Here is a 25,178-nt window from a genome sequence, read left to right on the forward strand (position 1 = left end):
TGAACGTGCATCCCCATTCCCATGCACATTCACTTAATCTATTCAAGTCTTCTTGTAAGGCAACATCTTCTCTACTCTTCATAGTTCATCCCAACTTTGTATCACATCTGCAAACAACTGAATATCCCCATCCATATTTTTGCCAATATCATTAACATACAGGTGAAACAGCAATGGCCTTCAACACGGACCCCTGAGACACACCACTAATGACCTTCCTCTTTGATCCCCCATACACAACTTGCAGATACCTATCGGAGACTGATAGCCAGTCTTCGATCCAATGCACTAATATAATATCTGACCCCATCCCCTCTACTTTGACTATCAACTTATTATGCAGTAATCTATCAAACGCCTTTGCAAAATCTAAGTATACTACTTTGTATCCCTCTCCTCTATCCAAGGAAACCGTCATCTTATTGTAATGAGTAAGCAGATTAATAAAACATGACCTCCCTTTAGCAAATCCATGTTGTCCATCAAAGATAATATCATTGTTGTCAACCACAATGCCTGACACAAAGATAGGCCTATAATTTGATGCTTCAGTTCTATCACCTCCCTGACAGGGGAAAAAAGGAGTAGAAGGAGGGCAGAATCTTGCCCTCCTTCCACTCCTTTGAAACTCAACCTACTGCAAGACTCATATTAAAAAAATATGTCAAAGCAGATCCCTGGCATATTCCTTCAAAATTCATGGTGATATATTATCAAGACCCACAACCTTATTAACATCAAGTTTGCTTAATTCCTCATATACCTTTTGCTCACTTATAGTCAAGTCTCTCCTCCCCATCATCAACTGCTTTTAGACTCTCCATGATGTAACATTCGGAAGAATGAAGGAACTTTATGAAGAGCTCATTAAGTATCTCCACTATATCTTCTGCAGCAGTTGTCCTTATGTCATTTTCTCCAATCAATGTTATCCTTCCATAATCATTCTTATTTTTGCTGGATACCTATCAAAAGCACTCCTGGATTGTTTTTTTGGCTTCATTACCTTACTGCTGCTCATACTTCACTTTTGCCACCCTTACCAACCACGTAGCCCTCCTTGCCTGGTGTTTATAATCCTCATGGAATTGGTTATTACCACTTCTCTTATGTTCCCTCCATAATGCCTTTTCCCTCTATATCGCATGCTTAATCTCTTCATTCGTCCATTTCACACCTACCTTATTTAACCTTCTGACCCTTGGAATACATTTAGACAATAGCTTCTAACAGACAATTCTTGAATATTCCCCAACTTGCATTTATTTCCTTTTCAGCTAACTCCTCATTGTAAGTCCACATAGGAGGCTGATCTGAAAAGTTCTTGGCCTAACAATGAAAAAACAAATTTATAATTTCAAAATTATTTTTATTTTTCAACATAATCTCCCTTAAGACCAATACATTTATTCCAGTGATGCTCCAACACCATTATCCCGTCCCTACAGTGGTTCGCAGTAAGATCTGCGAACCACTGTAGGGACGGATAATGGTGCTGATTAGGTTTCAATAAAGCTAAATTACTTGACCATAACAGCCACTCCTCCTAACATATAGAAAAAGATGAGATGACATGAGCATCAAAGGTAAGAGTGCATATTAGGATGATTCATTAAATATATAAGTGATTAATTACTCTGCATATATAAAATTAATAAAATTTCTCCTTATTTTGAATAAAAAAAATATTAATTTAATGCATTATAAAGGATAAAGTATTCTTTATATATTACTTCATTTTAGATTCTCACTACTTATATTTTCAGAAAAATGAACAGCCTGAATATGAGGTGAATCTCTATATGTACCTATACTTTGTGTTCTTTATAATATTTGGTTCCTTCTTCACCTTAAATCTCTTTATTGGTGTCATCATTGACAATTTTAATGAGCAGAAGAGAAAGATAAGTATCTTACTTTTTTTTTTTTTTTAAAGCTCTTTAACATATTATGGCTTTTAATTCAAGATTGATATTCCCATTTTTTCAATATTGAAAGATGGCATTAATTTGGAAAATCAAGCCTTTTTTTTTGAGCCTTACTAATTATTATTATTACCATTACCAGATCTCAATAGAGTTATGAGCTCATAGTGCCAAGTCTCACTCATTTCCAGCAATGTATCTCTCAAATACATTCTGGTGCTCACCACACTCTTAGAGAAAATAATGAGAAGCCATCCATTGACTCAGTCTTCACTTCTTTTCCTGCACACTATGAATACTTTCCTATAATAAAACACCGCTTACAAGTTTTAAACATCTTTATCATATCTCTTTTCTAGCTGTCTAGTTTACATTTTTTTCAGCTTCTCTACATGACTAATGTTTTGGCATCCTGATATTGCTTTAGTCACTTTTCTTTGGACCCCTCTAGAGTGTTATCATCATGGCAACCAAATGAACAAATTTACATGCAGTAACCCAGATGTAGTTTGATCAGGATCCTCTACTATTACTTTATCTTTCATTCGCATACAGTTTTATTTGTAAATGTCACTAAACAATTAAGCATGCATATGCATAATTTAATAGGAACATAAAAAAAGCAAGTTACCGCCATGTAATTTATCGAGTGCTGAAATCTATGGGTTAACTTCATTAAGAAAGAATAATTAAATATCTATTTCAAAAGCCGATAAAGAAAAAGCTGTTGTGATCATGGATAAGACTGACTATGAGAGAAAATTAACCAGCCTTTTACAAGATACCTCCACCTATCAAGAAATCAATCATAATCCTACAAATTCGCAAATTAAACAATTAAATAAGTTGCTTGATGAAGTTATCAGTTGGGATCAAAACTTCGTGGATAAATTGTGCATTCATTTTGGAAGAACGCCTCGCTTATATGGCCTCCCAAAAATCCATAAAGAAGGTTATCCAGTGAGACCTATCGTGAATTGTATTGACTCTCCCACTTATCGAATTGCTAAATTTTTTTCACGTTCATTAACTGCCCTTACCGGACATTCTAGATCTTACATCAAAAATTCGACACATTTTCGTGAAAAAATCAAGGATGTTCAAATCAAAGAGTCAGACTTATTAGTCAGTTTTGATATTGTTTCCCTTTTTACCAATATTCCATTAGCTGACATGGTCAACTTACTATATGATGATTATCCTCCGGATATTGCAAAGATTTTTGAATTCGTTATACATTCAGGTTATTTCAACTGGAAAAACAAGATCCACAAACAAGTTGAAGGTACTGCCATGGGTAGCCCTCTGTCTCCACCTTTGGCAAACTATTTTTTGAAACATCTAGAAGACACCTTATTCTCATCCATTCATCCCCGACCCTCTCTTTGGTTTCGTTATGTCGATGATATTTTTGCTATTTGGCCACATGCTGAAGAGGAACTTACCACATTTCTACAACAGATAAATAGCCTTCACCCACGCATTCAGTTCACCATGGAAAAAGAAAAGTCTGGTAGTTTACCATTCTTGGTAGTTCACACATCCTCTGGTACTTTGTCTACAAGTGTCTATCGAAAATCTACTTTTACTGGAAGATACATTCATCAAAAGTCACACCTCTCAAAAAATTGGCATTATCAAATCTTTCATTAATAGAGCACATAAAGTGTGCTCCTCTCCATTAAGCTTACAACAATAACTTTTCACTGTAAAAAAGTTAATAGAATCTAATGGTTACAACCCCAATCAAATCCAGCAAATAATTGACTCCTATGTTCCAACACCTGAGGATTCTTCAACAGACTGCAGAGTTCCAATCCCTTACATTTCAGGCATCTCAGAACCCATAGGCAGAATTTTGAAGAAGTATCATCGTATTCTCACATATTTTCCTATCAACAAAATTTCTCACTTGTTGCCATCTACAAAAGACAAACTGTCACCTCTGTCATTAGCTGGTGTTTACCAGATACCATGTGAATGCAATGTATCTTATTTTGGACAAACAGGTTATTCTGTGGAAAAAAGAATGAAGGAACATCAATATTATATTGAATACATGAAACCTCATAAGTCTGGTCTAGCACAACATAGCATTGACACTAATCATAATATTCAGTGGGATAAAGCTTGTCTTCTCCACAGATGCAGGTATAAATATGAACACCTTTTTAAAAAAAATTGTGAAGCCCTCTTACATCGGCCAAATTTAAATCGAAATGACTGTCTCTCTCTCTCTCTCTCTCCCCCCCAAAAGTTTGGGAAACTCTTATTTTATGCAACCATCAATGAAATTATTATCTTTAAAGAATTATTTAATAATATTTTAGTAATTAATCTTCTGGCATGCGGTAACAATTTATTTGGTTATCCAGTGACTGTTCTGTACTTTGTATTCCATTCCTTTTAACTGTTTGTTCTACACTGTGTATGTACTGTTACTTTCAGTACAAAATATTTGTACCTATAATTAATTAAAGTTATTACTGTGGTCTATACGTGTTCTATTATTAATTTACTATGCCACAGGTACCTCTTAAGATTAGTATTATTAAGGAACATAAAAATACCCATCTATTGAAATCTTCTTGTAGCAACATCATATCAGGGCTCTACCATTACTCTTTCTGACTTAGGATCATCTCCAAACAGCTGAACACTTTCCTCCTCTCAAACCTAAAAACAGTATCATTGGTATATAACTTAAACAAAAATAGTCCAATCTTGTTGCTCTTCTCCTTTAAGACATCACTCCTCCATACACAAGTCATTGGCATCTTGTCATTCCTATCACCCTCAATTTCAATAGTTGTTTATGATGTGTCATTCCATCACATGCTTTTGCAAAATCTAGAATAAGCTCTATAAAAAGCATCTCCTCTGTTCAGTACAGTTATCACCCCACTATAAAATGCAATTAGGTTACTGTAGCAAAACCTCCCCCTTAACAAACCCATTTTGCTTTACAGAAAGATTCCTGTTTTCAGTAGCCACTCTAACACCTTTTCCACCACACCACACACAACCTGGCCTAGAGTTTACCACCATGACTGAGTTCTCTCTTACATAGAATGGTCCCTATGAGAATAGACTGAACATCTATGAGTTTCAAAAACTAGCTGATGAGCAAAAAGGAGGAGAATAATAGAAGCATATAAAGTATTAAAGGGATTTTATAGGATTGACACTGAAGACTTTTTTTTCAGTACATGATAGGGAGAGAGAGAGAGAGAGAACAAGGGGTTACTCGTGGAAATGGTATAAGGGTGTGATTAGCAAGTTATCAGGACTAGATTTTTTGCATTGAGGGTGGTGAATAACAGGCAGAATGAGTTGCTAGATATGGTTGTGAGTACTTCATCAGTGAATATGTTTAAGAAAAGGTATGATAGGTAAGCGCCTCCATAGCTCAGTCAGTATAGACGAAGCCCTTTGGTTGGAAAGACTTTGATTCAATTCCCGTCAGTGACATGAGGAACCTTTATCTGGTCTCTTTTAGTGAAAGGTGAATTAGCCAGTCTCATAGGAGGTAGGGTTTTTTTTTTTCATCCAGAAACTTTGTTTTTTTGTTCCCCAGAACAGGCAAACTGTCCTTGTGAACCCATGCTTTTACAGACATAGGACACCTCCAGGAATAAGGAGTAACCAACCTATTGTATAGAATTTCGGTTCTGAATGCCTATGCAGTAAAATGTGTAGGTCTATGCATGAGCATAAATTAGGATAGGATGATAGGTTGTGTGAATAATGAGTCTCCCACAATGACTCTTCTGGCTGCATGGAGATACCTGTATAATAATAATAAAAATTACAAACGATACACATTATTCCGGTATGTCTTTGTTCGTATCCTAAACATGAAATACACTGACAAAATACTTGGTGAACATGTGTAGATAAACTTGCAGAATTTCCAAAAGTTGGTGAGATTACACAGACCTTAGTAGTGACAGTGGACAAGGAGCTGAAGAGAATACTGTCCTCTAGAAATAAGCAAATTATTCTTCCTTTTACAAGACTTTGATAAAGTCTCATTCTTATCAAAGGAACCATATTACTGATATCATTGCCTGAATCCTGTGGGGACAAGTAGACAATGGAAATATTTCAGAGGTAGATAGAATAATATCTGGCATGGAAGGCACTGGGGGAAGAGGGAATTGACCTGCTGTGGGACCTGTTCATGAAAGTTTGCCAACAGGAAAATATACCCGAGGAATGGAGGGAGAGTACTCGTCCCCATCTACAAGGGTAAAGGGGATGCACAAGACTGTAAAAATTACAGAGAAATAAAGTTGATGTCCCACACAATGAAAATCCTAGAAAGGGTTCTTGATGGTAGATTGAGGAAGGAGGTGGAGATTGCAAAGGAACAATTTGGCTTCATGCCTGGTAGATCAACAACAGATGCTATCTTTGGGTTACGGCAGATGATGGAAAAGTATCGAGAGAAACAAAGGGCGCTACATCTGGCATTTATTGATCTGGAGAAAGCATACGATAGAGTGCCAAGGCAAGAAGTCTGGAAGTGTCTGAGGGAGAAGAAGGTGCCGGAGAAATATGTCAGGTTGTTGCGGGAAATGTACAGAAATGTGAAGACAAGTGTTCGGACCTGTCTGGGACAGACAGAAAGTTTTCAAGTAGCAGTTGGCTTGCATCAAGGGTCAGCATTAAGTCTGTTTCTGTTTAATATTGTGATGAACGTGGTAACAGAGGAGGTGAAAGAAGATGTGCCTTGGAGACAATGTTGTATGCAGATTCAAGAGAAGAAGAAGCAGGAACTAAACTGGAAAGATGGAGAAAAGTACTGGAAGAGAGAGGTATGAGACTGAGCAGAAGTAAGACAGAGTATATGTGTTGCACAGTGGGCAGCAGACAGGAGACAGATCTGGAGTTGGAAGGAAATGTCATCAGGAAGGTGAGAGACTTTAGATACTTAGGTTCAACAGTGGAAGGAGAAGGAAGTGGGGTGCAGGATACAAGCGGGTTGGAGGAACTGGAGAGAGATGGCTGGAGTGTTATGCGATAAGAGGGTGCCGATCAGTCTGAAAGGCAAAATCTATAGGATAGTAGTGAGGCCAGCTATGACATATGCTATAGAAACTGTGGCCCTGAGGAAAAATAACATCAGCAGGATGGAAGTAGCAGAGATGAGAATGCTTAGGTGGATGTGTGGTGTGACCAGAAAGGATCGTCTGAGAAATGACTATGTCAGGGGAACAGTGAAAGTTACGAACTTAGGAGCAAAAATACAGGAGGCAAGATTGAGATGGTTTGGTCATGTGATGAGGAGGGAGGATGAATATGTGGGAAGAAGGGTCATGCAGATGGATGTGCAAGGAAGGCGGAAGCGTGGGCGGCCAAAGAAGAGATGGAGGGAGCTGGTAGAAGAGGACTTGACGATGAAGAACTTGGATGTGGTGACAGCCCAAGACAGGACGGTGTGGAGGAGACTCATTATAAACAGTGACTCCACTTAAGTGGGAGAAGCTGCAGAAGAAGAAGAAGAAGAAGAAGAAGATAGAATAATATCTGGACTGTGATGTGTGGCTTATGAGGACAGATTGAGGGAATGTGAACTTTGAAGATAGATAAATAGAAACAAGAGACAAAATATGATAGAAATATGCAAGTTAGTAAGGAGTTTTTATGGTGTAAATATAGTGGAGATTCTTTAGTTCATGGCAGATGCAGAGTGAACTTGGAAGCTGAGTTGTGGTGATCAACAAGAGTGGGAAGTCTATATGTTTTGTCATGTGTGTAGTTTAGCATTATGTCCTTCAACTGGAAGAGACCTGAGTTCAATTATATCATGATGAGAGGAATCTTTATATGGGATTTTTCAATTGAAAGTAAGTTAAATGATCACATATGGAGGTATCAGGATTTTTCTCCCAGAAACTCAGGTTTTTGATCCCACATACAGGCAAATTAGCTAAGAGAACACATGCCATTTATAGACAAAAAACACTATTGTTGATGGTGTGCAGTTAATGGCAGTAGTGTTATCTATAGTTTGAGGATTAAGATTCAGATTGTTTAATCCTTTATCCAAGTGTAAGCAAAAAATGTTGGTGTGAAGTATCATCATGACTAGACTACTTGTATGTATAGACTTGAAATTAATTGCCTTAATAGCCCATAATGCAAGGCACACATCCTTTCGGTTGTAGATGGATGCTATGCATTATGGGAAGGGACACTACCCAGACTGGTTTTGACCTTTATTAGTAAGAGCCAGACCCAGAACAGACAGCAAGGTTGAAGAAATGCAGAAGTCATGTATTTCTCATATATAAGTAGTGAAAAGTTCTGCACCCTTATTATTAAAATACTTTGGATTAGAGCAGTTGTTGAGAGTTTTTTTCACTTGTTTCTAAATTTTAAAAAATAATTATGGGTTACTAAGGCAATTAATGTGAAGCCATTAGCCTCATACAAAAGTAGTCTTGTCATGAAGATACATCATGAATAAACTTTCTTTGCTTACATTTTGATAAACGATTAATCAAGAATATAATTTCTTAGGATCTTTAATTTATAACCAAATGAAAAAAAAAAAAAAAAACTTTCAACAGCTAGCTCTAATCCAGAGTATTTTTAAATAAGGTTGTACACCTTTTCACTACTTATATATGATAAATATATGAATTCTGCATTCTTTAAACTTCGTATCTCGGTAATGGAATGATCGACTGTGAGATGCGGTGATTAATAACCTTGGAGGGTAATGGATGGCAATGCTGTAGCCAATGAAGTCCTAACTGAGGCTTGGCTATTGCTGTTATCTTCCTGCCATGATCAGAGCTTTAATAGCTCAATAACACCTTATCCCTACACTGTCCTCTACAGATAATGGGGAAGATGAAAAGCATTCTTGCCTCGCCCCTTTAAGCCAGTCCTTATAAGGACTTAGTATCTCTTCTGGGTGTCCTTGATGAGACCTCAAATAAAGATCAAAACCAGTCTGAGTTGTTGTCCTTTTCATAATGCATAGCATCACATATATACACCCGAAAGGAGGTACGTTTTGCATTGTAGAATACTAAGCAATTAATATGAGGCAATTAGCCTTTATATGCAAAGTAGTCAAGTTGTGAAGATACTTAACACAAGCTTTGTTTGCTTACACTTGGATAAAGGATTAAACAAGAATATAATTTCTTGGCATCTTTCATTTAATTTATAGCAAAGTGAAAAACCTTGCAACAGCAGGATGTGTACAAGTTGGCAGAGAAAAAAAGATGAATTCTCATTGTAATTCATTAGAGTTTTTGCTTTAAATTTACATGGAATCTAATCTAGATAGAATGTATTGTATATGGACAGTTTTGTTTGTTTCACATTTGAAATTTAATTTGAAATCACATTTGATTAGTGTCGAGGCTAGCTGGTGAACGGATGTGCTATCGGAGAGCTCCTGAGAGATTTTTGATTTTTGTTGATTTATTAATGTTTTGGATTCAATGTAATGGACTTAAGTGTGTAATTTTGGTATATTATTGGAGCTTTATTAGCGTGGTTAGTGTACTAAAGTGTTTTATAATATAATCTATGTTGGGAAGTCGCCGCTAGATGAATTCGTAATGTGTAGTGTTCGTGCAAGCTCCAGATAAGATAAGTATCATTTTCAGTTATCGATACAAATTACTTAATATTGTGTAGTTTTGTTTTGTTTGCCTTGTGTATTTTAGTGCGTCTGTTTTTGGTGTGTTATAACGTATAATTTGACAAAACACGTTGCAAATAAGTATGGCACCTGTGCGAAGGAAAATGGCGGCCAGTAATGAAGGTTCGCCATCCTTATCAAAGAACGGTAGTATAAAAGAAATGAGTCAGTGTACTAGCTGTGAAATGTACGCTTTGCGGAGTGCGGTCGGAGTGTGGTTAGATGATAATAAAGGATTGAATGTGTGTAGAAAATGTAGGGAGAATGAGGAATTGAAGTGTATTTCGGATCGTGAGTGTGATATTTTTGTCAACCTTCAGAATGAAGGAAATAGGGATATGACAAGAAACGGCAAGGTTGTACATGAAAATTGTGAGAGTGTGAATGTAGAAAGTGTGAATGATAGTATAAATGGTTTCTCAGAGAATAAAAAAGATGAGATAGATGCATTGAGTGAGATCGCGTTGTTGAATAGTGCGATAGAAAGAGCAAAACAGCAGCTAGAGTGCATGAACAAAAGTAGACTGAATGAACCAACCAATAATAAAAGGTATGACAGGAAAAATAGACGTATGAATGTGAACATGAACAAAATGAAGGATAGAGTGCTGTATGGAGACTCGTTAGTACGAGGTGTGTTAGTAGAGGATTTGACAAAATCTTACCAACCTGCTGTGACCATAAAGGACTTAACTGAGTCTATTAGAGAGCAAAAGGAAAGGGTGAAAGAAATGATTGTTGTGGCAGGTACGAATGATTTGAAAGGAGATAAAATGGAAATGATAGAAGACCTGAATGAATTGTTTGAGGTAGCAAAAGAAAAGAGAGAGAGAGTTAGAATGATTAGTCTTTTGCCACGGTATGACAGTGAAATGTTTAAAAGGAGGGCCATAATTGCGAATGACTTTATGCGAGGGTTATGTATGACGAGTGGTGTGGAATTTGTGGATGTGTGGAGTGAGTTCGATGGGCGAAAGAATCTATATAAGATGAATGGCTTGCATTTGAATGGTTACGGTGTAAGAAGCCTTGAGAAAGTGTCGCTGAATGTAGTGGATGGGCAAATTCAGGGAAACTAGATTTGTTAAGGGGGGGGGGGGTAGATATACAGTCCTTATGGAGGCAGTTGAATGTAAGAATGAATATAATATGCCAGAGCAAATAAGGACAACAAATCTGAGTGGGATAGTTAATATAAGGCATCAAGGTAGGGTTGGGGCTAATGGGGGTCTTAAATTCATGTACACTAATACTAGGAGTATTAGGAACAAGAAGGAAGAGTTTTTGGCCATGGTTGGCACTTCCAGACCACAGGTTATAGGTATTAGTGAAACATGGCTGACTATAGATGATATAACTAGTGGGATTGAATATGATGGGTATAGTGTGTTCAGGAATGACAGAGAGAATAAAATGGGGGGAGGAGTATTGTTGATGATAGCTGATGAGCTCCAGCCAAGGAGAATAGAAGTTGAATTGCAGGATAGAGAAAAGAGCACATTTGAGGCCATTTGGTGTGAGATTGTGGCTAGCAGAACTAAATATACAACTGGGTGCTGCTATAGACCAGGTGATGGAAAAGATGGTGGTGACAGTATGCACAAGCAAATAGAAGAAATGGGTGGAAGGAGGGTGATTATTATGGGAGATTTCAACTATGGTCGCATTGATTGGAGTGAGGGGGAGGACACACGGAAGGAAGGAACTGGATTTTATGCGGTTATTAAGAGATAACTATCTGCGACAGCATGTAATGGAAAATACTAGGGGTCAGATAGTGCTTGACCTAGTAATTACATCTGAGGATTTGGCTGTAACAAATATGACCACATTGCCACCAATCGGTGAGAGTGATCATAGGGTCTTAACTTGGGAGGTGGCTAAAGGTGTAGAATTTTCAATTAAGACAGGGTACATGTGGAATTATCGGGCTGGAAAGTATGACAAGCTTAGGAGTTTGATTGGTTCAGTGCCATGGCATGTACAACTGCAAGGACTAAAAGTTGATAGTGCATGGGAGGTAGTTAAGAAGTGCTTGCATGAAGCAATGGCTGACTGTATACCTAGAGTCCGAATAATAAATCAAGTAGGTGTTAAATGGATGAATAACACCATTAAGCTTGAGCTGCAAAAAAAGAAACAACTATGGAGGGAATTTAAGGAGAAGGGTGACCGGCAGGCACATGAACGGTATAAAGCGCAGACCAGAAGGGTGATGAGTGTGGTAAGAAAAGCAAAAAAGGATTACGAAAGAACATTGGCCATGCAGGCTAAAGAGAATCCTAAACAGTTTTTTTAGATATGTAGCAAGTAAAAGGAAATATGTACATGACAGATTGATTTTAAAGAATGCCGATGGTAGGGAGGTAACTGAATCAGTTGAGATAGTTGAGTTACTGAGTGAGCACTTTGCAAGAGTATATCATCCAGGCAGTGACATTGCAGAAACGAATAAACCAGTAGATTATACGGGAATTGTGGTTAATGAAGTGGAGGTGAGTAGTCTATTGCATTACATCTGTGGGATTGGATGGTATACCAGCTCGTGTTGTACGAGAAGCAGCTAAAGAATTGTCAGTACCCTTGACCATTTTGTTTAATTTGAGTCTCAGGTCTGGGTTAGTCCCGAGCGGGTGGAAAGAGGGGAAAATAGTTCCACTGCATAAAGGTGGTTCCAAGACTGCTGTTGTAAATTACCGACCGATTAGCATATCAGGAATCATTGTCAAGGTCTTAGAGAAATTAGTCAAGAAAAGAATACAGGACTGGATAGATGAAAATGGGATATTGTATGGGGGACAACATGGTTTTGTGAAGGGTAGATCATGCCTCAGTAACGTGCTCACGTTTTATAACACAGTGACGGCTGAACTGGATACGGGTAATGGGTTTACAGTGATACTACTGGACCTTGCCAAGGCCTTTGATAGGATACCACATGGAACCCTAATCAGTAAACTGGAGCAGATGGGTATAGATATAGGGTTGATGAGATGGATAGGAGGGTGGTTGAAGGAGAGATATCAGAGAGTGGTTTATTCAGGAGTGGAGTCTAAAAGACGTCTTGTGACTAGTGGAGTGCCACAGGGCTCTGTTCTTGGACCACTGCTTTTCAATTTGTTCATCAATGATATTGGAAAGGATCTGAGAGGAAGTGTTCACTTGTTTGCTGATGATGCAAAGTTGGGTAGAGCAATTGTGAGTGCACAGGATGTCAAAATTTTACAGGATGATTTGGATAGTTTGGAGGACTGGGCTAGGAAAAATGGATGTCAATTTAATGTGGCAAAGTGTAAGGTTATGCACTTTGGGGTGAAAAGAATAGCAGCAGTATATCGCATTGGTGGAACCATACTCCAGGAGATTGATGAGGCCAGGGATTTGGGAGTGTTGGTGGATAGGGAGTTGAAGTTTAGGGGGCACATTGCAAAAGTAACTAAAACAGCTCACCAAATCACTTGGCTTCTGAAAAATACTTTAACATGCAGAGACGAACAAGTTGTTGTTCCTCTGTATCGAGCCTTGATAAGACCCCATCTGGACTTCTGTGCCCAGTTATGGGCACCAGGGTTTCTTCGTGATGGGGAAGAAGTGGAGAGGGTCCAGAGACGAGTGACCAAGATGATAGCAGGTCTGTGGAATGAACCTTATGAGAATAGGTTGAAGATTTGTGGGTTGCAGAAATTGGACGATAGGCGAAGGAGGGGTAATATGATTGAGACATTCAAATTACTGAAGGGTTTTTATAAGATTGATCCAGAAGATATTTTTGAAAATATGACTGGTGGTGGGAGGACTAGGGGCCATGCATGGAAGCTGGGCAAGAGCGTGGTTGACAAGGGTGTTAAAGCTAGGTTCTTTACTTGGAGAGTGGTAAATGAGTGGAATAAGCTTCCAGAGTCTGTTGTGGGTGCTACGACTGTGAATGAGTTCAAGGCAAGGTATGATAGATACTGTGTGAATGTTGAATAGTTGTTCTTGACATGATGTTAGGGCCTCCCTCGATGAGTCTGTCGACTCCTTGGAGTTTCCCGGAACAATAATAATAATTTAATGAAATATTTTAGTAGATACTTTATCAGTGTTCTTCGCAGAGTTTGAATAATGGTGGCTACCATCAGTTTGTTAATATGTTATCGTCCAGCCCACCACCATTTACAGACTACATTTTACACATACTATAGGAATATATGGTATGTGGTGTTTGCAGCATGCTTGCATCCCAGCTTAAAATGTGCTGGTGAGCAACTATGGAGTACGTCTTTTTTTTCTTATTATTATTACTTGACATCTCCAGGGAGTCTGAAGACTTATCGAGGGAGGACACCTACTCTACATCTCTTTGTTTCTACCACTCAATCCACCAATGCCATCTACTGCCCACCATCACCAATGGTATTTCCACAGACAAACACAAACATCGATGCCCACGGCGGGATTCAAACCAGCAGCCTTTTGGCTGGAGAGCAGATATGCTAACCGCTCAAAAACGGGAAGAGCTTGGTGGCATGGAAATTAACACTTCGGCAGCATTATGTTAGACACACGTGAATGCCGACTGATGAGTAGTATGATCAAGAGTGAGGAAGATAAGAATGTGAATAAGGATATAAAATTACAGAGTATAGTTGGTTTGAAAGATTTTTTGAAGATGATGTGGTTAATGCAGAGAGTTGCAGATGTAAATTGATCATATTTTAATAGAAAGATTTAGGAGTATTCAAACTATTAGAAGTTATAGTGGTGTTGACTGTGATTCAGATCATTATTTGGTAGGATCAGTAATGAAAATAAAAACTTAACAAAAATTATTTCAATAAAAATAAAAAAAACATCCTAAACTCAATATTGATAATCTGAAAAATAATAACATAAGATTAAATTACTCCAATGAAATAAAAGCAGAGCTTAATAACATTGAAGAAACTGAAAATATTGATACTCTATGGAATGGAATTAAGTGTTGTATAAACAGAGAATCTGAAAAAATATTAGGATTCCAATATATTTCATACTATAATAAATGGTTTAACAATAGATGAAAGAAGTAATAGAAAAGAAAAAAAAAGAGGCTAAGTTTAAATATGGCTTCAGAACCAACAGGATAACAATAACTATTAGAACAATAGATTTGCTAGCAGTGAATCAAACAAAATTATTAGGCAAGAAAAAAAAATGCTATTTAAAAGAATTAATTGATAAAACTGAAAAAGAGAATACATATAAAAATGCAAGGAACTTTTTACAAGGTATAAATAAACTAAAGACAGGTTATCAATCAAGAACTGCAATAATTAGTATTATTTTTTATTATCAATAATTATATTGATAATAAAAAACAAGTTATTGCAAATGACAAACAGATGGCTGAAAGGTGGAAAGAATATTTCAAACAGCTGCTAAAATGCAAAATCCCGAAGTAACATTCTACCCAAAATTTATTCTACTTGTGAACCAGAAGTCAAAGAGCATTATTTAGTGAAATAGAAGCAAGTATTAAAACTCTTAAAAATATACAGCTGCAGGATTTGATAAAATCACATCTGAGTAAATTAAATATGGAGGAAAAGAATTAACTAACAAACTGTTCACACTAATTAAACTCATATGGAAAAATTAAAAACTGCCAGAAGACTGGAAAGAAGCAATAATAATCCCCATCCACAAAAATGGCAATAAAAGAAAATGCGTAAACTACAGATACATTTCACATTTAAATACTAGCTACAAAATCCTGTCTCGTATTATTATAAAAAGAATTATTCTATATGCAGAAGAGATTCTCAGCAAATAGCAGGCAGGATTCAGAAGAAGTCGTTCAATTGATCATCTTTTTACCTTGAGATAAATTCTAGAGAAAAATTTGGAATACAATAAAGAAAGTCATAATATCTTCATTGACTTCCAAAAAGCATACCTCAAGAAAGCCTATGGAAAATCTTAAAGGAATTTGGAATACCAGAAAAATTAATCAGACTGGTTAAAATGTGTATACAGGAAAATCAATGTAGAGTCCTTGCTAGAGCCATTCAGCATCTTCACAGGTTTAAAACAAGAGATGAAATATCACCTACATTATTCAACATAGCTTTGGAAAAAGTAAATGAGAAACAACTAAAAGTACTGTATCAAGCTCTGCATCATTTCTGGGGTATGCAGACAATATTGATATCACAGGAGAAAGTGCAGATGACATAACTGAAACTTTTATAAACCTTAACACGTTCGCTGCCACGCTACTTTGGCATAGTCTGTTCCCCTATGCCGAGCAGTTTTACTTCTTCAAGGTCAGTACGATAATCTCGTTCCCTGAGGTAAACGTCCTACGAGTATACTCGTAGTTGGCTTGTACAGAGCATATACGGTCTATGAGAATACACAGTTTTGATGCTAGCCCCACAAGCCAAGCATTTTCACTTCTTCAAGGTCACTACAATAATCTCGTTCCCCGGCGGTAAGCGTCATACGAGTATACTCGTAGCTGGCTTGTGAAGCAGATTTACCCACTACGAGTATACTCGTAGCTGGCTTGTGAAGCAGATTTACCCACTACGAGTATACTCGTAGTTGGCAGCGAACGTGTTAAAACCTCTTCCAAAAAAATAAGTCTTAATATTAACCTAAATAAAACAGAATATTTAAAAATATCTAGAGATAATGATCTTAATAATCCATCAACTATTCAGTTTGCTGACATGATATTGAAAAACTCAATACAATATAAATATCTAGGCTCTATAATAATTAAGGATAATAAGATACAAACAGAAATAAAGATGAGAATCCAAGCAGGTAATAAATCATATTTTTCACTTCAGAACCTCCCCTTATCTAGAAATCTGTCATACCTTGATAGACCTGTGATTTCAGTCAGGATTTTCCCATGACTGCAGGCTATAAAGAGTCTAGCTATTCCTGTATTGGGCCTTTCTTTTCCATTTTCTTCCAACTTTCTTAATCATTAGGTCTTCCCACCTTAAGGCTTAAGAGATACTTAATCTCTCGGATACCAATTTGTTACTCTTACTGTCCATCTGTCATTATTATTATTATTATTATTATGTGACACCTCCAGGGAGTCCAAGGACTCATCGAGGGAGGGCACCTACTCTACAGCTCGCTGTCTCCACCACTCAATTCACCAACTACAACGAACTGCAACTACACCAACGCATCTACCGCCCACCAGCACCACTAGTATTTTCACAGACAATCACAAATATCCATGCCCATGGTGGATTCAAACCCTGCCATGGGCATGGATAATCATTAAAACAAGAGCCACCTAACCAACAGCCTTTTACAGTCCATCTTTAAACTCACTGAACCAACTTCATTGTCTCCTCTTTTATGCCATCTACTTCTGTACTTTGGAACAATCTCTCCCACTGTGTCTTCTCCTAAGGTTACAAATTACCTATTCAAGCAAAATGTGAACAGCCCTCTCCTTTTTTTTTACTATTCATCTTGCCCAAGCACGTCTATATCCTGCATGTCTATATCCTTATAGACATGCATAATGCTATGCATTATGGGACGGACCACTACCCAGACCAGTTTCAACCTTTACTGAGGTACGTTTAAGTGCAGGGATACCTCTCCAAAAACTCAACATGATCTACAACAGGGGTCGACAGCCTTTTCAGACTTGTGGGCCACATTCAACTTTTATTTTTAATAATCAAGCCACAAGCATTTAATTAATAGAAAATAGTGAGTGAAATAAATACTTAAGTTATCAATTTTTAATATATCAATCTTAAAAAACACAGAAATATTTAAAGTACGAGATTCCAAATAAAGTACGACATTCTCATAATGATGTTTGATATTATATTCTTTCGTAACAGCAACACTTTTATGACAAATTAACAAAGGGGCTTACCCTCACTTGCTGTTCCATTCATCATTATACCTTCTTTCTTTAACTGCAATTTTACATTTTCTTGAACCCATTTTTGAAATTATTTTTAACAAATATATATCCTCTAAAAATAATAGTTGATTTATTGAATTACATTAATAATTTGAACCACGGAATGCAACTGCAAAAGTGCACCAAAATCTTGGTTGTCGTCGGATGAAATCGTTTTAGTTCTCCCCACTCATGATGACTAACACGGTTGACTCACACCAAGTTGCACGGTGATATCATGACATTTAGGTATAAAATTACAGAAATCTGTTGTCTCTCATTCTGGCAAGATGTCCTTCCCATCTACTTTTGCTGTCTTTATATCTTCGAGTCCAGACTTCCTGATTTCTGTGTGTCTTACGTGGTCTATTTTATTTATATTACGCATCGAGTTGTTATTAAGTTTTGTTCTTCTTTCAAAGTTGTGTTCCATGTTTCACTACTATAAGTTAATGCTGGTAGGATATGATTGTTAAAAAGGTGGGCTATTATTTCTATATCTATGTTTTGGTTGGTGATTGTTGACGGTTATCCAAGCAGCTCTTTTTCTCCTTGCTGTTTCATTTGATATGTCGTTATTCATTTTTATAGACTATCCAAGGTAGATATAATCTTCAACTTTTTGATGGTGTGGGATTCTAGAGTGATTGTATAATCTTTACAGTATTCGTTTTTCATCCATCTTGTTTTGTCTGGATATATTTCCAATCCAATTTTTTTGTCAGTTTTGACTTATGTCATTCAGCATTGATTCTAATAGTTCGGGGGAGCGAGATATTAATACCTCATTGTCAGCGAATAATAGCATATTTAACATTTCATGTCAGTTTTTCAAATGATGCTGTCCAGCATAGATGTGAAGAGATTAGGTAATAAGACATCGCCCTGACAGCCGATTAAAATTAAAGTTAATTTTAATTGGCTGATTGAAAAGAGTGATATTTGTTGTGCCTTCTTTGTAGATATTTTTTTATGAGCTGAATATATGCTTTTTCTTCTACTTCTTGTTTTATTAAACCTTGGAATACTGCGTTATGTTCAACAGTGTCAAATGCCTTTTTAAAATCTATAAAAAGAAGACAAAGTGGAATCTGATATTCTCTGCATCTTTCTGTCAGTTGAGTAATAGTTTGAATGTGGTCTATTGTCGAAAAGCCTTTTTTGAAACCGGCCTGTTCTTTGCAGCTCTTTTCATTGATGGAGGTTTGTATTCTGTTTAGGATGAGTCTGGTGAATATTTTATGTGTGTGTGATAATGGGTCTGTAATTACTGATGTCTTCTTTATTACCTTTTTTATGCAGAATTATGGTCTTTGATGTTTTCCATTCAGTAGGTGCTTTCCTTAATTGCATATATTGAGTAAATCTTTCTGCTAGAGCTTTAAAGAGTACTTGTCCAACCATTTTTAATTCATCGGATTTTATACCATCAATTCTTAGTGATCGGTCATTTTTCATATGGTGGATAGCCATTTTTACTTCTTCAGGTAAGATAGATGGTATTTCCAAATTTTCATCTGGTACTGGCACAGTGACTACCTGTTTAGATGAGTAAAGGTTCTCATAAAAACGATTTTATTATTTTTTCTATCTCACCTCTGTTTGTGTGTCTGTTTCCTTGATTGTCCATGAAGGCTGATGGTAGTGGTTGCTTTAGACTTATTTCTTTTTCTACTTTTTTTTAGGCAACTACATAGCCTAGCTGCTTCTGTCAATTTTGTCATTGTATATATAAGGTACCTGAGGCAAATAAGGCCCACCTTATTTAAAATTTGAATAAATTAGACAATTGTTTAGATTAATTGAAACAACAGTGTTCATATTAAAGTTTGTATATTATCACTAATTAAAAAAAAACACAAATAAGAACAATTCTTGCAGTAATTTATATTTTAACCAAATCTTTAAAAAAAACACCTTGTGTGGGCCTTATTAAACCATAGTAGTTTAATAAAGCCCTTGAATAAAATTAAATATTTAAAAAAGAATATAACAATTATTTTTAATTATTATTAATTTTAATCATAATTATTAGCTTAAGAACCGTCATAAGGGCATACAAATATGCCACATTCTTCTTTGGTGAGACCAACACACTCTTCATGGTACCATTTAAGACACTGTGTGCATTGCCTCATATCAGCAACCTTTTCTTCTCTGCATCCATGGCAATACCACCCCTCTTTTGACACTCTGTTTGTTCCTTTATTTTATTTTATTTTTTTGGTTCTTCCTGTTTTTTAGTGGCAGCCTTCTCTTTCTTACTATCCTTTTCTTTGAAAAGATCTTTGGTTACTCTCTGGCCCTTATAATGTAACACTTTTCTTCGTGGTGTTGCCTTTACAACTGCATAATTTGGCGTTGTCATTAACTCCTGAAACGTCGACTTCAACTTTAGATTTGCCAGTGGAATCTCATCATCGGAGTTATCTGAATCACAAGATGGAGGATTAGGACATGTTCTTACAGCTCAAGCAGGATTCAAAAATTGAGCTTTACATTTAGATATTGTTGGGTTTCTCTTTAAAAATAACTTCAACCAATCTTTTCCTGCGAGGTCACTTTCTTTATCGAAGTTATTCCTAATTTCATTTTGTTCGCAAAATATAAAAGTTTGCCTGCATATAGCTTTTGGAGTTAAAGGGATGTCAATTGAAGCAAACTTTACTATTCTTTCTACCAAGTTCTTCTCTTGTTCTTTTGTTAGCACAGTATTTCTTCCTAATCTTTTCGTCTTTTTCTTCTCTGTCTTTAAATGGTTCCTCAATGTTCTTCTAGTTACTCCATAGCATTCTGATGCTGCATGTTGTGATAGTTGTCCTCTTTGCACAGCTTTCATAGTGCTTCTAGTCTTTCATCAGTCCAAAGACCCCGTTTCTTTTTAACTTCTGACATTTTCAGAGGCCTTTAGCAATAAAATAAGTAACTATTATGAGCAATCACCAAAAAATAAAATCATAAATTATAGCAATTTAATAAGGCCCATCAACAAATTTACTGGGCCGTATTAACCGGCACGAACTAAATTAGATCACATCTATTTTCACGTAAAATATGAATTCAAATCAATTAAAACATTTTTTATCATAAAACTGAATGTTGAAAGAATAATTTAAATATAAAAGCAATGCGAAAAGAACAATATTTTTAATTAAAACTTATGAATTGTTGCGGAGTAATATTATTAAGCAGGAAGATGCAACCGCCTCCCAGCAAGGTCTAGGTCAAATTGACACAATACAGTCGCTAGACAATATGCCACCACTGATTTGCCATTGCTTATTGTGTCCTTGTGTGTGTGTGTGTGTGTGTGTGTGTGTGTGTGTGTGTGTGTGTAAGAAACCAAACCGGCACAACTTACCGTAAATGTGATTTTTTTTTTAACGGGCTTTATTAGACACTGGGCCTTATTTGCCTCAGGTACCTTATTATAGTTGTCTTTAATGTTCTGCCTCAGTTGTTTACAGATAATTTTATATTTTAAATGGTCTTTTCCTGTACCTTTCAGCATTCTTCTTTTCTTCAGTAGTTCTATCGTTCTTGCTGATAGGCATTCCCTGGTCTTAGGAGGAAGTTCATAAGAGGCTCTTTCTTTGCAGTTCAATAAATGATTATTAAAGTTTGTTAAACCTTTGTTTTTTAATTTCCAGTCGGTTTCTTCCACATTTTTTCTAAATTCTTCTGGATTTATCTGTTTTGAGCGTTTTTTATGATTGGACTATGCTCATATGCATCCTTCATTTTTCTATGTATTTTGAGGGTGCCTATTATTGGGCAGTGGTCTGAATGAATATCACAGTAGGTTTTTCCAATGACTTCAACATTTTTTATTATTCTTTTGCAATTTGTTAGAATGTAATCAATTTCATATCTTGTCTTTCCATTAGGGGATTGCCAAGTCCATCTTTTCTTTCAATCTGTCATATGAATCTAAAATAAATATCTACAGAATGCTAATTAGACCAGTTGTATTATATGGTGCAGAGACATGGAATATAACAAAAGCTGATGAAGATCAATTACAATGCTTCGAAAACAAAATCTTAAGAAAAAATTTGGCCCAATTAAAGATCTTTTAACAGATAAATGGAGAAGGCAAACAAATAAAGAACTCTATGAACTTTATAAGAAGCCACTAATAATAAATAAAATCAGAGCTAGTCGCATCAGATGGTTAGGTCACCTGGGAAGAATGGAGGATAAGGCTAGTGAGAAGAACCTTTTTACATCACCCAAATGGAAGGCATCCTAGGGATGACCCCATAGAAGATGGATGGGTGGATAACATCGAAATGAACATGAAAGAGCTGAACATATGAAACTGGAAGGAGTTGGCTAGGGATAGAAAAAAAATGGAGAACTGTGGTGCTTACAGCTAAGAACCTTAATGGCTTGTAAAGCTTAACAAGAAGAAGATGTGGTTGATGTTGACTGGGAAGGTGAATGACAAGCAGGTGTAGGTTACTTGGAGAGAAAGAGATACACTGAGAGAAGTAGCAGAACATATCAGTAAAGAGTTAATAAATATGAAAGAAGAGACTATAAGACTCAAAAGAATGGAAGTGGAGCAAATGAGAGTAGGAATGAGAGTGAATTATGGGAATAATAGTATAGAAGAGGATATGGGAAACCAAGGGAATGAGAGGAAGTTGAGACAGTGCAGGAGCTAGGGATGAAAAGAAGACAGAAAGGTAGGTAGTTAGGCGAGCAAGTGTCAGGCAGGAGAAAAAGAAAGAGAGGGATGTGGGTCAGCAAGGAAGGAACAGTGGTAACAGTATGATGTATAAAGATTTGAGGATCCATGGAGTGCAAATCAGAATGCTACAGGAAAGTTTGAATGGAGGAATGATCGACAATATGACTATGGAAATTAACTGAGGTAAAAGAATAAATGAAATGATTATGATGATGGATATGAGTGAACTGGGTGGAGAGAGAGATCTGAGGTTTTATGACAGAAGAGTACAAGGAGGAGAACAGTGAGCATGTTACCCAGGCATGATAATGCAGAGTCGAAGAAGTGAGCATCAAAATTTAATGGTATAATAGCTAGATTGTGCTGAAAGAGAGGCCTGGATTATGTGGATACCTTGAGTGCACTTGAAGATAGAAGACAGCTATTTGCAAGAGATGGACTGATGCAATAATGACATTCAAAAACAGAGTGCAATTAACGGTAAGGTGGCAAGCAGGATTGACATCAAACAACTGTGGGTGCCCGGTGATAAAATAGTGAGAGTGAAAGATAGCAAACAAAGGATGCAAAGATTTGAAAGCTGAGTTGGTGAAGATGAGATGGATGCAGAGAGAAATGGAAAGAATTGTATATATATATATATATATATATATGGAAGAGTGAAGAAGACAAAGACAAATTATATAGGTATGAAAAAAAAAAGGTAATGAAAGACTCATGAGTGGGGTTGTATGGCGACTCAATTATTAGAGGCATGGTAAATGAGAATATGTACAAGGTTTGTTTTCCTGGAGATAAGAGCAATAGAGTCATTGAGGCATTGAAGATGAGGAGTAAATGACCAAAGGAGTTGGTAATGGTAGTAGGAATAAATGACTTGACTGGGAACAAGGAGAATATAAGATTAGATATCAGGAGATTGTTGAGAATGAGAAAAGAGAATATAAGATTAGATATCAGGAGATTGTTGAGAATGATAAAAGACAATAGTGTGATAGGAAAGGTAGTCAGTGTGTTCCCAGGTATGGCACTGATGAGGTGAGGCAGAGATAAAGAATTATGAATAATATGTTAGCAGAAATGTGTGAAGAGAAAGGAGTGCAGTTTTTAATCTGTGGAATGAGTACATGGATACAGTTCAATTCTTGCTTCCTTGTGAAGCAAGAATTGAACTGTATAAGAGTGATGGACTGCATTTGAATGGTTTTGGTGTGAGACTGCTGCTGGAAGGAAGAGTCATGAGGGCAGAAAATGAATCTGAGCAAGTAAGAAGTGATATGAAAGAGTGAGAGACTAAAGAAAGAGAGACTGAAGTGGTGCTTATGAATGAAGAAGTGGGTAGCAATAGTGTAAAGAATGAGAGAGCAACTGTGCAAGACAATCAGGGAAATGGAGAGACTCAGGGTGAACAGCGGAGCACAGTGTGATAAAGGTTGATGCTCCGAGAGGATGTGAATGCATGTGTAGACAAAAAGGAAAGGGAATGACCTGGTATGTAGGGAAAACAGTTGGATTTGATGAAAGTTCTGGAATGAGTAAGGAGAAAAAGAAATGGCTCGAGGAAAGTATGGAGAAGTCACATCTGATAAGTGATATCAATGAAACTTGCTATTGGGGGGGGGGGGGTGTCTGAAAAGTTCTGATAAACACCTAGAGCAAAAATTAATTTATTTTTATGTCTTCTTATATATTCTAAAAGGAAAAGAATAAATTATCACAATTTCATGAAACATGGAGGTTAAAGGGTTTTAAGATATGTTCTTTCTTCTGGTCATATCAGTTGCGTTAATATCACTTCCGTTCGAGATGTTTAGCAGAACTTTCTGGACTCCCCCTCATTTATATCCAGGAATGAGCTGTTATGTTTGTATACGAATGCTAGAAGTATCAGAAATGAAATAATTGCACTGATTGAGTTCAATCACCCCAAAATTGAGAGAACAAGTGAGACATGACTGGATGAGGATGACATCCTGACAGGAATAGAGAGGGAAGGCTATGATGTATTTGAGGCATATTGCAAAAGTTGGTAAAATAGCTCAACAAATTGCTTGGATGTTGAAAAAACACTAACAAGATGATAAGGAAGTTATTATCCCTTTTTATAAGGCTATAATTCGGCCACATCTTTACTACTGCACACAGATTTGTTCACCTGGATTTCATGGGGACCAGAAGGTGGTCAAAAGGATCCAGAGTCAAGTGACCAAGATGGTGAGAGAGAGAGATCTATGGAATGCCCCTATGAAGATAGGTTGAAGGTTTGTGGGTTACAAAGTTTAGTTGATAGGCAGAAAATAGGGGACATGATAGAAACTTTTAAGATATTAAAGAGATTTCATAAAATTGATGCAAGTGAAATTTTCAATATATGGCAAAGACCATCTGTTCATGTGGAATGGATTGCCAGAATTGGATGTGAGTTTCCTGATGGTGAATGGATTCAAGAAAAGCTATGATAGGATTTGTGTATATGATATTTGATTTGGGTCTCCAGCAATGAGTCTCCAGACTCCATGCAGATGCTGTAAAATAATAATACTAATAATTTATTTTGTGAAGATAGAATGGGTAAAAAGGGAGGTAGCATGCTATTGATGATATAAAAAGTTATGTCCATACAAGAGGGGGGGGGATAGTGGTAATGGGCTTGAGGCAGATAGAGGTGAATAGAATGAAATATTGTTGGCTGTTGCTATAGACCTGGTAATGTGGAGGGTAGCGACCAAGAAATCTATAAGCAAATTATTATTATTATTATTATTCGTGACACCTCCAAGGAGTCCGAAGACTCATCGCGGGAGGACACCAACTGTACGCCCTCTCCGTCTCCACTACTACACAGAGCCTCTACTACCAATCACTTACATCAACTCCATCTATTGCCAACAACCACCACTGCTAGTATTTTTTGTCTATAAATTGCGCATGTTCTGAAGGGCTGATTGGTCTGTATGCGGGATTAAAAAACCT

The 25,178-nt window shown here is 36.7% G+C and overlaps 1 protein-coding gene across 1 annotated transcript in view; it reads left to right on the forward strand.

The window, feature by feature from the left end:
• LOC150099804 (sodium channel protein para-like) overlaps positions 1-25,178 on the forward strand; it is a 1,646,355-nt gene that overhangs the window by 1,391,319 nt on the left and 229,858 nt on the right. Inside the window, exon 32 of the mRNA XM_090403494.1 lies at positions 1,767-1,904. Coding sequence (XP_090259620.1) covers positions 1,767-1,904 — 138 coding nt within the window. The remainder of the gene's footprint in view (positions 1-1,766; positions 1,905-25,178) is intronic.

Source organism: Typopeltis vanoorti, chromosome 14, assembly GCF_054136105.1.
Source record: "Typopeltis vanoorti isolate ZY-2024b chromosome 14, IOZ_Tvanoo_1.0, whole genome shotgun sequence".
Classification (NCBI taxonomy): Eukaryota; Metazoa; Arthropoda; class Arachnida; order Uropygi; family Thelyphonidae; genus Typopeltis; species Typopeltis vanoorti.